The 14,384-nt window shown below is 46.9% G+C and overlaps 1 protein-coding gene across 1 annotated transcript in view; it reads right to left on the minus strand.

Annotated features, from left to right (window-relative positions):
- The window catches only part of XPOT (exportin for tRNA), a 127,559-nt gene that overhangs the window by 71,708 nt on the left and 41,467 nt on the right, over positions 1 to 14,384 (minus strand). Inside the window, exons 8-12 of the mRNA XM_073555439.1 lie at positions 11,622 to 11,790; positions 11,019 to 11,255; positions 10,467 to 10,505; positions 10,097 to 10,159; positions 371 to 495 (exon numbers count right to left, since the gene is read on the minus strand). Coding sequence (XP_073411540.1) covers positions 371 to 495; positions 10,097 to 10,159; positions 10,467 to 10,505; positions 11,019 to 11,255; positions 11,622 to 11,790 — 633 coding nt within the window. The remainder of the gene's footprint in view (positions 1 to 370; positions 496 to 10,096; positions 10,160 to 10,466; positions 10,506 to 11,018; positions 11,256 to 11,621; positions 11,791 to 14,384) is intronic.

The following is a 14,384-nucleotide window of genomic DNA, read 5'->3' on the forward strand; positions in this document are numbered from 1 at the left end:
AAATGCAACCACTTTTCAAATTATAGAGAACCTGTAACATTTACCACCTATAGAATGGATAAGTATTTTTTGATTGAAATATCCCTTTAAACGCCAGCTTCACACATTAGGGTCTGTACATGTGAAACACTAATGTACAGACTAACAGTGGGTTTCTGGATCTAAACTGACTGGCCTCAGTCATAGATGTGGCTGTGGAGTTTGGGTCTGTAGACTCACGTACAGTGAAATACGGGTGTGATAAGCAGTCGTAAGAATTTGATCCCTGCCTTAAGCTTTTTTCAATAAATCAGGAACATAGAAATCAGTTTAAAATTTCCTTTCAGGTTATTTTACTTTGTCAAGTAGTCAAAGGAAGCACTGCACTTACTGTAGTGTACTATTAAAAACTCTTCGGACAGAAGCCAACAATAACTCAGGCGATACTTGAGCAAGACGATCTAATAGCAATTTCAGCTGCTTTCTGTATTCTACAAACATGGCTTCATCTTCACCCTAGTGTGAAAGAAAAGGATTGGTTATGTTAGTCCTATACATGTAGTATGTAATGTCAATCACATGAAATGCGATGGCATACAGCCACGTCTTAGAAATTACATCCCATCCAACTTACACAAGTTTCTCCTGTAAACAGATTTCGAAGGTTACAACTACAAGTGAAACTTCAGACACTGTTTGCTATACTCTCGGAAGAGTCACACAAATGACATATATTGCAAAAACTTAAAAACAAAGCGTATCCAAAAGCTCATGTGTGAGGACACACAAAACACTAATAAGAGTATAGGCAAAAAAACACACAAGCCTCCATAGAAAATTTGCACAAAAAATAATGTACATCTACACCACGAAATGGCTAGAAAAAAGTGCCTAGTGCATATAAAGTGCAAGCAAAATTCCAAAGTGGTCTCCACAAATGTTAAATAATTACCACCAGCAAAAATTATAATGTATATCAAACAGTCACAGATAAGGAGGTGCAAGTCTTGCCCATTAGCAGCTGCCAGCGTGTGTGCCCTGCAGCAGCCCTAACGCACGTTTTGCGTGGGCTTCCTCGGGGCCTGTTTGATATACACTGTGTTCCAAATTATTATGCAAAAAATATTTCCTCATATTTTCTCTAAATTACCTATATGAATTGCAGTCATTGTTGTTTTCCAGTCATCTAATATTATGGAATAATTGCAATGTTTTTGAACAAACGGCCTATGAAAACAGTATATTTTAAAAAATAAGAAACACTCAATGCATGTTCCAAATTATTATGCACAGCAGAGTTTTCAACCTTTTTATTTTTAACAAAAAAATGGTCAATTGTTAAATTTTAAGCATTATCAGCTTATTACAAAATGAAATCAAACAGTTTTCAAGTCAAAACTTTATTCTAGGTGATGGTCCTATGTGCAAATGTAACCCTTATTCGAAAGAAGCTTCTGAACTCTCTCGTCCATTGAATTTGTCAGTTTTTGGATGGTTTGTGCTTCAATTGTTTTGCATGTGGACAGAATACCCTCCCAGAGCTGTTGCTTAGATGTGAACTGCCTCCCGCCATCATAGACACTCCTTTTGATGATGCTCCAGAGGTTCTCAATGGGGTTGAGGTCAGGGGAAGATGGTTGCCACACCATAAGTTTGTCCTCTTTTATGCCCATAGCAGCCAGAGATGCAGATGAGTTATTTGCAGCATGAGACGGTGCATTATCATGCATGAAAATGATCTTGCTGCGGAAAGCACGGTTCTTCGTCTTGAACCATGGCAGGAAGTGCTGTTTTAGAAACTCCACATAGATTATGGAGTTCATTTTTACCCCTTCAGGGATCCTAAAGGGGCCGACAATCTCTCTCCCCATGATTCCAGCCCAAAACATTACTCCACCTCCTCTTTGTTGGCGCCTTAGCCGTGTTTTCATGGGGTGTCCATCAACCAGCCATCCTCCACTCCATCCATCTCGACCATCGAGCGTTGCACGGCACTCATCGGTTAACAAAACAGTTTGGAAGTCAGTCTTCATGTATCGTTTGGCCCACTGGAGCCGTTTCTGCTTGTGTGCAGTGGATAGAGATGGTCGACAGGATGGCTTACGCACAACTGCAAACCTCTGAAGGACCCTGCATCTTGTTGTTCGGGGGACGTTGGAGGCACCAGCAGCTTCAAAAACTTGTCTGCTGCTATGACAAGGCATTTTTGCAGCTACTCTTTTAACCTGACGCAATTGCCTGTTGGAAAGAGTCCTCAATTTTTCCTTATCAGCACGCACACGTGTGTGCTGGGAATCAGCTACATACTTCTTGATTGTGCGATGATCACGATGAAGTGTCTTGGCAATGTTGATTGTAGTCATGCCTTGACCCAAATACTCCACAATTTGTTGCTTCTCAGCAGCCGACACATCCTTTTTCTTTCCCATTATGGCAAAAAATGTAGGCTGCTTAATAATGTGGAACAGCCTTCTTAAGTAGTCTTGCCTTTATTTGGGCACACCTGCCAAACTAATTTGCACAGGTATCTGCAATTGCTTTCAGTGATATAAAGAGCCCTGACACACATCACCATCAATGAGTTTAAATGACAAACAAAAAAATTCTAACCTTATTACTCCTAAACTCTTTTTGCATAATAATTTGGAACGCAGTTTATAAGACGCTCCCCGGATGGCTGGTTGATGGACACCCCATGAAAACACGGCTAAGGCGCCAACAAAGAGGAGGTGGAGTAATGTTTTGGGCAGGAATCATACGGAGAGAGATTGTCGGCCCCTTTAGGATCCCTGAAGGGGTAAATCCATGTGGAGTTTCTAAAACAGCACTTCCTGCCATGGTTCAAGAGGAAGAACCGTGCTTTCAGCAGCAAGATCCTTTTCATGCATGATAATGCACCGTCTCATGCTGCAAATAACACATCTGCATCTCTGGCTGCTATGGGCATAAAAGAGGACAAACTTATGGTGTGGTCACCATCTTCCCCTGACCTCAACCCCATTGAGAACCTCTGGAGCATCATCAAAAGGAGTGTCTATGATGGCGGGAGGCAGTTCACATCTAAGCAACAGCTCTGGGAGGGTATTCTGTCCACATGCAAAACAATTGAAGCACAAACCATCCAAAAACTGACAAATTCAATGGACGAGAGAGTTCAGAAGCTTCTTTCGAACAAGGGGTCCTATGTGCAAATGTAACATCACCTAGAATTAAGTTTTGACTTGAAAACTGTTTGATTTCATTTTGTAATAAGCTGATAATGCTTATAATTTAACAATTGACCATTTTTTTTGTTCAAAATAAAAAGGTTGAAAACTCTGCTGTGCATAATAATTTGGAACATGCATTTTGAGTGTTTCTTATTTTTAAAAATATACTGTTTTCATAGGCCGTTTGTTCAAAAACATTGCAATTATACTAGAATATTAGATGACTGGAAAATAACAATGAGTGCAATTCATATAGGTAATTTAGAGGAAATATGAGGAAATATTTTTTGCATAATAATTGGAACACAGTGTAAAGCGAAAAATACGGTACATTATTTTTTGTGCAATTTTGTATGGAGGTGTGTGTTTTTGCCTGTTATTAGTGTTTTGTGTGTCCTCACACATGAACTTTTGATTATGCTTTGTTTTTATGAGTTTGTACAATATCTATGTCATTTGTGTGATTAATAAAAACTTTGATATTTTCATATACATGTAGTTGGACTTTTTGCTCCATTTTTCGTTTGTAGGACCTATATCTATTGGAGTGTCCACGGTCACTGTTTGTCCAGAAAATAGACATAAGGAGATTTTTGTGTACTCACCGTAAAATCTCTCTTAGCCTCTAATTGGGGGACACAGAACCATGGGTGTTATTGCTGCTGTCCACTAGGAGGCGACACTATGCATAATCTGAAAAAGATTAACTTTGGCTCATCCTCTGCAGTATACACCCCTGGACGGCGTCAGCCTTCTCCAGTTTTGTGCAAAAGCATTAGGAGGAACGTAAGCAAATAACATAACCATGCCTGTAAGAAGGCTACTATGTACGAGCTCAAAGAACAATATGAGAACTCAACCGTAAACAACGGCCCATAAGGGCAACAGGGTGGGAGCTGTGTCCCCCAATTAGAGGCTAAGAGAAAGATTTTACGGTGAGTACACAAAAATCTCCTTTACTCTGTCGCCTCATTGGGGGACACAGAACCATGGGACGTCCCAAAGCAGTCCCTGGGTGGGAAGCAATGGACGAATAATGTGCTAGCAGGTCCCTAAATTTGGGGCACTGCCGCCTGCAGAACCAGTCTACCCAGGCTCGCATCCGCTGAGGACTGGGTATGAACACTGTAGTGTTTCGTAAACGTGTGGAGGCTAGTCCAAGTGGCCGCCTTACACACTTGTTGTGCCGAAGCCTGATGCCGAATGGCCCAGGAGGCCCCTACTGCCCGTGTAGAGTGTGCCGTGATACCGGCCGGAAAACGGGAACTGTTAAGTCGGTAGGCCTCATGTATGGTGGACTTGATCCACCTGGCAAGGGTAGCCTTGGAAGCCGGCAGTCCCTTGCGACTACCTTCTGGAAGAATGAAGAGGGAATCAGACTTCCGGAAAGGTGCAGTCCTGGACCCGTAAATCCGCAATGCTCTGACGAGGTCAAGCGTATGCAGAGCCTTCTCCACTCTATGAACCGGAACCGGGCAAAGGGATGGCAGTGAAATCTCCTCATTGAGGTGAAAGTTGGACACAACCTTCGGAAGGAAGGATGGTACCGTGCGGAGAAGCACCTTGTCCTGGTGAAAGGCTAGGAAAGGCCGTCTGCAGGAAAGTGCTGACAATTCTGACACTCTGCGTAACGAGGTGATCGCCACTAGAAAAACCACTTTCTGAGACAGAATGGAGAGTGGAACTCCTCTAAGAGGTTCGAAGGGTGGAGCTTGCAATGCTGTCAGGACCAGATTGAGGTCCCACGTATCCAGCGGACGTTTGTAGGGAGGAACCAATCGGGAAACTCCCTGGATGAAAGTCCTTACTTGCGGTTTAATAGCAATGCGCTTTTGAAAAAGGACTGAAAGCGCCGACACCTGACTCTTAAGCGTGCCTAAGGATAGCTTGACGTCTAGGCCCGATTGAAGAAAACCTAGTACCTTCGGGAGGGAATAAGGGAGTGGGACTTGTCCATGAGATTCGCACCAAGAAAAGAAAGCTCTCCAGGTACGATAATAGATCTTGGCGGAGGCAGGCTTCCTTGCCCTGATCATAGTTGCAATGACTGCCGGTGAAAAACCTGCCTAGGTTAGAATCCAGGTTTCAAGGGCCATGCCGTCAAATTGAGAGCCCCTGAATTCTGATGGAAGAACGGACCTTGAGACAGAAGGTCGTGACGGTCGGGTAGACGCCAGGGGACGTCTGCTGTAAGTTGAACGATGTCGGCGTACCATGTACATCTGGGCCAGTCTGGCGCGATGAGGATGGTTGGAACTCCCTCTTGCTTGATCTTCCTCACGACCCTGGAGATTAGGGGGGAGGGGTGGAAAAATGTACAGGAGTCGGAACTGGGACCAGTCCTGGACCAGGGCATCCGCTCCGAGCGACCGGGGGTCGTGTGTCCTGGCCATGAAATTGGGGACCTTGGTATTGAGATGGGATGCCATTAGGTCCACCTCCGGGGTTCCCCAGCGTTGACAGATCTGGTAAAAAATCTCGGGATGGAGAGACCACTCCCCCGAGTCCATTCCTTGCCTGCTGAGGAAGTCGGCTTCCCAGTTTTCTACACACGGAATGTGGACCGCAGAAAGTACCGACCTCGTGTCTTCCGCCCAGCGGAGGATATGCGCCACTTCTCTCATCGCCTGGGCGCTGCGGGTCCCGCCTTGGTGGTTCACGTATGCCACAGCCGTGGCATTGTCTGACTGTATCCGTATGTGCGAGGCTGCAAGCAAGTGATGAAAGGCTCTCAGTGCCAAGAGGATGGCCCTGATTTCCAGAATATTGATGGGCAATGTCACTTCCCTCGGTGACCACTTGCCTTGTGCCCTGTGATGTAGGTGCACCGCCCCCAAGCCTGTCAGGCTTGCATCGGTAGTCAGGATCTTCCATTGTCCTGAGAGAAAGGGCTTCCCTCGTGTAAGCGAGGTTGGTTTGAGCCACCAATGCAGGGACCTCCTGGTTGACGACGTCAACCTGAACTCCCCGTCGAGGGAGAAGGGATTCCTGTCCCAAGAGCTGAGTATGGCTAGTTAAAGGACCCTGAGGTGAAACTGGGCAAATGGCACTGCCTCTATTGCTGCTGCCATCCGGCCGAGGACTCTCATGGCAAACAGGAGAGATCGAGGTACGGGATGACTAGAATGCCTCTTGAGTGCAGAACGTCCATGGTGGCCGCCATGACTTTGGTGAACGTTCTTGGAGCCGTGGCGAGTCCAAACGGAAGGGCGACAAACTGGTAGTGGTTTTGGTTGACCGCGAACCTAAGAAACCTTTGGTGGGCAGGGGCAATTGGTATGTGCAGATACGCATCCTGTATGTCTATAGAGGCAAGGTATTCTCCCTGCTCCATGGATGCAATGATGGACCGGAGGGAATCCATGCGGAAATGACGGATCCGTACGTAATTGTTGAGCTGTTTTAGGTCCAGTATGGGTCGGACGCTGCCTCCTTTCTTGGGGACTACGAACAGATTTGAGTAGAACCCTCGGAATCTCTCGTTCGCGGGAACCGGCACCACAACTCCTGCTTGAAGGAGAGAGGAGACCGCTTGGTGGAAAGCACGAGCCTTGTCTGGTGGTGTTGGAGGAATAGAAAGGAAGAACCGGTTCGGTGGAGCGGAAGTGAACTCTATCTTGTATCCGGAAGACACTATTTCCCTGACCCACCTGTCTTCTGTAATAGGCAGCCAGACTTGCTGGAAGAGTAAAAGTCGGCTGCCTACTGGTGGGGTGTCTTCCGGAGTTCGTGAGTCATGATGAAGCGAAGTTCTGAGGTTTTCCTCCCTTGGGTTTCGCTTGGCCTTCTTTCGACTGCCAAGACCTGTCCGGTCGCTGCTGCGTCCGTGGGTTGTCCCTGCGTGGAGAGCGGTTACGGTTTTGCGCTGGGCGCGAGACGGACCAGCCCGAGGAATTCCGAAAGGATCGGAATCGCATCTGGTTTCTCCATTTAAACGTGCGTTTCGGTTTTAGTTGAGGGAGAGAGGTACTCTTACCCCCAGTGGCATTGGCTATCATTGTGTCCAACTTTTCGCCGAAAAGTCTTCCGGTAAGATACGGAAGTCGCGTGAGGGACTTCTTTGAGGCCGCATCCGCTTTCCATTCTCGCAGCCAGAGGATGCGTCGGATCGTGATGGCGTTTGATGCTATTCCCGCTTCACCTCTTGCGGAATCCAGGGCTGCATGAAGCATGTAGTCTGCTACCACTGCTATCTGGACCGCTTGGTCCGAGAGCTCGGGATTTGAAGCTTGAAGACCCTCCTGTAGTTTTTTGGCCCAAGCCAGGATGGCCTTGGCCGCCCAAATTGAAGCAAAACGCAGGGCCCAGAGAGGCGCCTGCCGCTTCGAAAATAGAACGAGCCATGCGTTCTACTTGCCGGTCTGCTGCGTCCCTGAGGGTTGAGCTATCTGGCAGAGAGAGTAAGGTCTGCGCTGCTAGCCTAGGAACCGGGGGGTCCACTTCAGGTGGATCTGTCCATTGTTTGGTGTCTGTCTGTGGGAAGGGGTACTTCGCTTCCAAATATTTGCGATTAGCAAATTTCTCAGGCTGCGCAAACTGTTTGGTAAGTATTTTCTCAAACTCATGGTGATTAGGGAAGACCTTAGGTGGTTTCTGAACACTTTCGAAGCAAATCCTATGTTCTGGGACTTCCGGGGCCCGACTCTGGAATTTTTAGCACCCGATGAATGGCAGAGATTATGTCCTCAACTAGCGCTGTATTGCTAGGGGGAGAAGGTACCACGGACCTCTCCGTTTCGTTATCTGAGTCGGAGTCACAGATGCCCTCAGAATCCTGTGCCTCGCTAAGGTGATCCCTGGAGGGCGACCTGGGGCAGGGGTCTTCTGTGGTGGGGGATCTCTGTGGTAAATTGCACTGTCTGTCTGTGACAGGGGACTGCCTAGGAGACCTGGAATGACGCTGTCTCTCCCTGGGGGGGGCGACCTTGTGCTATAGGCCGACTCAGGTGATCGAGACCTGTGGGTCCGCTTACGTCTGTGAGAGTCGGAAGCAGCATGTTCCTGAGACAAGCTGTCCGTTTGCTGTGTAATGTCCATAGCCGGGACCCGACTCTGCAGAGCTTGCAGCAATGTGGCAGTTAGGTTGTCTATGGACTGTGTCATAGACTGTGACATCTGAGTTGCCCATTCCGGCGTGGCCTGTGACCCTGAAGCGTCAGTAGGGACTCCCTGGGGTTCTGACCCAGAGTTCTGGATGCAGTCCCGGCAGTGCGGATACGTGCTACCACTAGGGAGCGTGGCTTTGCAGGCTGTGCAGAATGCATAGAAACATTCGTGCCTGGTTCTCTTCCTTGAGCCCGGCATAGTGCACAGAGGCTGGCTATCAGGGATCGTACAGGGGTGGCTACGCAGAGGGAACCCACAGAGAGCCTTCTAGGAAGTATGGATTCACAGCTGAGTAATGAAAACTCAGCTGTGAGCTTACCCCACCGGTGTGCCCCTAGGTCCAGCGCCGACAGATCCCAGTTGTGGCCCCCGGAGACCGCTGTGATGCTCCTCTCCTGGATCTCATCCCAAAAAAATGGCCACCGGGACTCTGAGGAGAGGGAGGAGGGGGCGGAGAGCTGAAAAGGGCGCGCTGGGCTGTGTAAAAACGCGCCCTTTCTGCCTCAATCCGCCCCTTCTATGACACTCCAGCGTGTCATTTTAGTCATCCGGGGGGCGGGCCGGGGAAAAGGCGGCGGCTTCGGCTAGGCCGAAGCCGCGGTCTAAATTAGAGGCCTGATGCCCAGGAGGGTACCAGACCCCCCCAGAATGGTCGACTGGATAGCGGTGGGGGTAGCAGGGGCAGCGGTTCTTGTATGGGGGGCCCCTGGAGCGCTATGGAGCCGCTGCTGCTGCAGAGACAGGGACGCAGGAAAGCCCTGTCTCTGCTGTGCCATGCCAGTCCGCACCCTCCCCCGGCCCCAACAGGATCCCTCAGCTGGTCTGGGGTCCCTGGAAGCTGTGGAATGATGCCTATTCTCCGACCCTACCTGAGGCGTCTCAACCTAATGCCCCCTGCGGGGGATTAGGGAGGGTGCGTCTGTCACCATCAGGGGGTCTTCATCCTCGCCTCAACCTCAACCCAGACCCCAAAGGGGTTGGGGAAGGGGGGGGGGGGGACTCAACTTCGGACCAGTACCCGCAGGACTGGGGAAGGAGCAACATGGGGAATAGCCATCTCAACTTCAACCGGGCACCCCTAAAAAGGGGGCCAAGGAAGGAGACATGTCGGGAGTCTCGCTGGAGACCCACTTTTCTTCATCTGTTCCTGACGGAAAAAAGAATGGAAAAAAAAGGTGTGCCTTCTTGCGACACTAAGCAAAAACTGGAGAAGGCCGACGCCGTCCAGGGGTGTATACTGCAGAGGAGGAGCCAAAGTTAATCTTTTTCAGATTATGCATAGTGTCGCCTCCTAGTGGACAGCAGCATAACACCCATGGTTCTGTGTCCCCCAATGAGGCGACAGAGTAATACATTTTTTCTGACTTCATGAACTGATATGCATCAGTGGATTTTTTTCTTACTCTCGTAAGAGTGATGCATTTTAACTCTCATTAATGATAAATATGCTTTGTGATCAGGGCCTTTAATATTGCCACATACTTCATTATATAGATCTGCTTTGCTGGAGCCATGGCAGGTTTTGCAGACTGTGCTTTAGTGATACAGAGCCATGTGCCATCTCCAAGCATCCAGTTATCAGTATGGGAACTTTTGTTGCACGTTATATTACTGGGACTCTGGCACGTTATATTACTGGGACTCTGCAGTAAAAATACTGAACATATCGCATTTTAAAAAGAATGTTCTGACTCTTTGAAAAAAGTGCATATGGCATATTAAAAATTATCCATGTTAACATTCATCTAGAAAGTCATCATTATACATAACTTGCGAAATAGAATTAATCTAAAACCACTCACCTCATTTTCAAAGTTATACTCTTCATCATACGTTAATTTCTTCATAACCGCCAGCATTACTGCCTACAACAGAAGGACATTGGACTACATGAGCCAAGAAAAGGAAACAAATAGGTTTAACACATCTAATGGATACCGCCCGAAGGAGATGTCCTTACAAATAGCTCAGTCTACCTTATATGTCACTGTACTTCCCCTCACTCGTATATGGATAAATAGATTCCCATTATTGTGTTTTGATGAAAATAGAATATGAGAATATGTAGAAGAACAAAAAATAAAAACTAGCCTATACTGTGAATTTTAACACGCAGTGCTTAAAGGAAATTCTACAAAACAGAAAGGAGATTTAAGTGTGAGGACCACTTACCTCAACATTAGTCTTTTGTTGGTCAGAAAGTAAGACCAGCTGAATATGGAAAAAGATGAAAGAAAACATGAAAATAATTAAAAGTGGTACATTACTTTTATATTGATGACCGATCCACCTGTAGCAGCACAAATAAGCTATAATCAGGCGCGACCGGATGTAAACAGTGTTTGGATTAGGACACAACTGCTGCCGATCTAGCAGGTTCCTGAATGTGGAGCTGTATATAACCCCGCCAATATCACTGACAGCTTTATACGTACACTACGCGTTATCAGAAAGCAGTCAGCAGTGGGGGCTTGGTTTGACCAACCAGTGGTGGGGGCGTGGTTGGATCACCCAACAGCAGGAAAAGTAGTCCTCTAGTGATAATCTACTACTGATAAAACAGTGATTTTATAAAAATTACACTAAGCAGCTCAACAAGTGATACATCGCAGGAATCTGTGTCTCTGGCCCTACATGATGCAGCTTTCAGATTTGGTAGCAAAAATCTGGTTACAGTGCCATTAATTACAAAATGAGAGAACTGGTTTAACACCCATCATATACCTGTTTCAGGATGTGCAAATACTCGTAACAGAATCCAATGATATTGGAAGAAATATCGTCATCTTCATGAATCAGCAACTGCAACATCAGAGGCACTTTGGATTCAATAGACTGTAGAGTGTCTTGGGCACTCTTCAGATCTCCAGATTTCACCAACTTGGTCCAGCTAATAATCAGTGACTGGCCCATTCCATTGACGAGCTTTGAGAATCTGGCCAGAAAATCCACATCTTCCTCCTAATGTAAAGTAAAATATGAGCTTTTAACTTATGGTTGTCCAGAAAACAAACCGCACCGAACAGTAGCCAATATTTTCAACAGTATGAAAACAACACTGACTAAATTCTTTCAATTATTCAATGGAGACAATATTAGGCTACAGTCACACTTAGCATTTGGTCAGTATGTGTAAGCCAAAACCAGGAGTGGGTGATAAATACAGAAGTGGTGACGTGTTTCTATTATACTTTTCCTCTGATTGGTCTATCTCATGGTTTTAGCTTACACATGGGTGACATAAAATACTGACCATTAAATCCGGAATGTGTGACCGTGGCCTTAGTCAACAAATATTTAAGGGAACTGAATATTGAGGTGACAAACCTGGTTAATGCTGAAGAATCCAGCAGATTGTAACACTTGACACAAAGACTCCACCAATTTGGTTTTATCAATTGGATCCATTCCCTTATTTACAATTTCATACAAACAATCACATGCTTCTTCCCGTAAAACTTCAACAGACATGTGACCTAGCAGCATATTAATGAATCTGAAAGATTAGCACAGGAAGGAAATAGGGAAACGTTTTAAAAGTCATGTGAAGTACTAGAAAATAAACTCATAGAAAAACTAGAGTCTAAATACATGAATAACCCTATTTTCAGACTGTAAGACGCACCTAGGTTTTAGAAGAGGTAATTAGAAAAAAAAAAAAAAAAAAAATTGAAGCAAAAAAAATGGTCAATTCTGTACTAATAACTAGAGTTGAGCGAATTTGTTCGGGTCCCAGCTTATTCGGCAAGCTATAGCACTTACCGAATAAGCTACAGCGGGAACTCTGATACGTGTATCTCACCAGCTGATTGGCGCCGCAGCTGTGTGACAGTCACAGCACATGCATCGAGAGTGTGTGTTGGGCTCTCCATGCATGAGCTGTGACTGACACAGCCGCGACACATGCAGCTGCGGCATTATATGTATTCGGGTTCCCGCTGTAGCTTGTCAAATAAGCAGGGACCCTAACAAATTTGCTCAACTCTACTAATAATCCCTGTCATGGTATGCACGGCCCCCTCGTCCCATCCTGGTATGCATGGCTGATTTATGCTTTAAGCAGCGCATGGCAGGGATGTCAAGCGCTGCTTCCAAAACGTGGAGAGCTGCCAGAATACTCACTGCTCTCCACGCCGGGACTATGTGCATAGAGTGCAGTGAATATTCATTGCTCTTTAATAGCGGGCAGTGTTAGCCACAGTCGCCAGGTGTTCACGTGCGCCAGCTACTAAAGGGAATGAATATTCACTGCATTTCACACCTATGGGAGTGGACAGTAGTGATACGACCTACTTATAGCCAAAGCCAATGGACAATACTCTATACTCCTCCTTCTAGACCTGTCCTCTGCTTTCAACACAGTTGACCACTGCCTCCTACCACTACAGATCCTCTCCTCCTTTGGCATCAAAGACCTTGCCCTATACTGGATCTTATCATACCTTTCCAACCGCACATTCAGCATCTCCCACACTACCTCATCACCCCATCCTCTCTCTATTGAGAGTCCCCCAAGGCTCTGTTCTACGACCCCCTACTCTCCTCAATCTATACACTTGGCCTGGGGCAACTCAAAGTCCCATGGATTCCAGTACCACCTTTATGCTGATGACACTCAGATCTACCTCTCTGGCCCAGACGTCACCTCTCTGCTGTGTCCAGAATCCCGGAGTTTCTATCAGCCATATCCTCCTCCTTCTCCTCTCACTTCCGCAAACTCAATATGGACAAATCTGAACTCCTCATCTTGCCCCCATCTCACAGATCTTCCTTACCTGATCTAGCACAATTAACGACATCACACTTTCCCCCGTACCAGAAGTCCGCTGCCTCGGAGTAACCCTTGACCCTACCCTGTCCTTCAAATCGCACATCCAAGCTCTTTATACCTCCTGTCGCCTCAAGCTCAAAAATATTTCCAGAATCCGTCCTTTCCTCAACCCTCAATCTAATAAATGCTTGTGCATGCTCTCATCTCCCACCTCAACTACTGCAACATCCTTTTCTGTGGCCTCCCTGCTAACACCCTCGCACCTCTTCATCCATCCTCAACTCTGCTGCCAGACTAATTCACCTCACTCCTCGCTACTCCCCTCTGCAAATCTCTTCACTGGCTCTCATTCCCTCAGCGTATCCAGTTCAAATTACTTATACTGACCCACAAGGCTCTGAACTAATCTCCAAATATCTTCCCTCACGTAATCTCCGATCCTCCCAAGACCTCTTTCTCTACTCCACACTTATTCGCTCCTCACCCAACAGCTTCCAAGACTTCTCCCGAATAACCCAAATCCTGTGGAAATCGTTGCCCCATCATGTCCGACTAACAACCACATTTTGATTCTTCAGACAAACCTGAAAACCCAATTCTTCAGGGAAGCCTACAGCCTGCAATGACCCCGCTGCCTCCTCACCACTACAGGAGCTACCGCCTCAACCAACACCGGAGCTGCTGCAAACCCCAACCTACTGTCTCCTTCCCACCATCCTGTAGAATGTAAGTCCAAAAGGGCAGGGTCCTCTCCCCCTTCTGTATCAGTCTGTCATTGTTAGTTTGTTTACTGTAAGTGATCTGTAATTTGTATGTAACCCCTTCTCATGCACAGCACCATGGAATCAATGGTGCTATATAGATAAAAAAAAAATATTCATTGCTTTAAGTAGCGGACAAATGCGAATGCCCGGCAGCTGCAGGAAGCCATCTGCTGCAGCTAACAGCATGTCCGCTAAGAAATTAATTCTTACTACCCTCCACACCCATGGGCGTGGAATGCAGTGAATATTAAATTTCTCTTTAGCATTGGGCATAGGAGTTAGCCACAGTAGCTGGCACCTGCCTCCTGTGACCCGCTGCTGCTCCCCCACCTCAGCCAGGATTAGGGACATCCATACTATAAAGGGCCTTTCACACATGGCGAGATCGCTAGCGATATCTCTAAAGCGTCACCGATTTTGTGACGCAACAGCGATATCGCTAGCGATCTCGTTTTGTGTGACACGTACCTGCAACCGCCCCCCCCGCTGGATATCGCTGATCGCACTCGAATGTCCTGGGCCATTTTTTCGTCATTGGCGTCCCGCTGGCACCGA

Source organism: Dendrobates tinctorius, unplaced genomic scaffold (genome assembly GCF_039654945.1).
Source record: "Dendrobates tinctorius isolate UK_male_01 unplaced genomic scaffold, ASM3965494v1 ptg000224l, whole genome shotgun sequence".
Classification (NCBI taxonomy): Eukaryota; Metazoa; Chordata; class Amphibia; order Anura; family Dendrobatidae; genus Dendrobates; species Dendrobates tinctorius.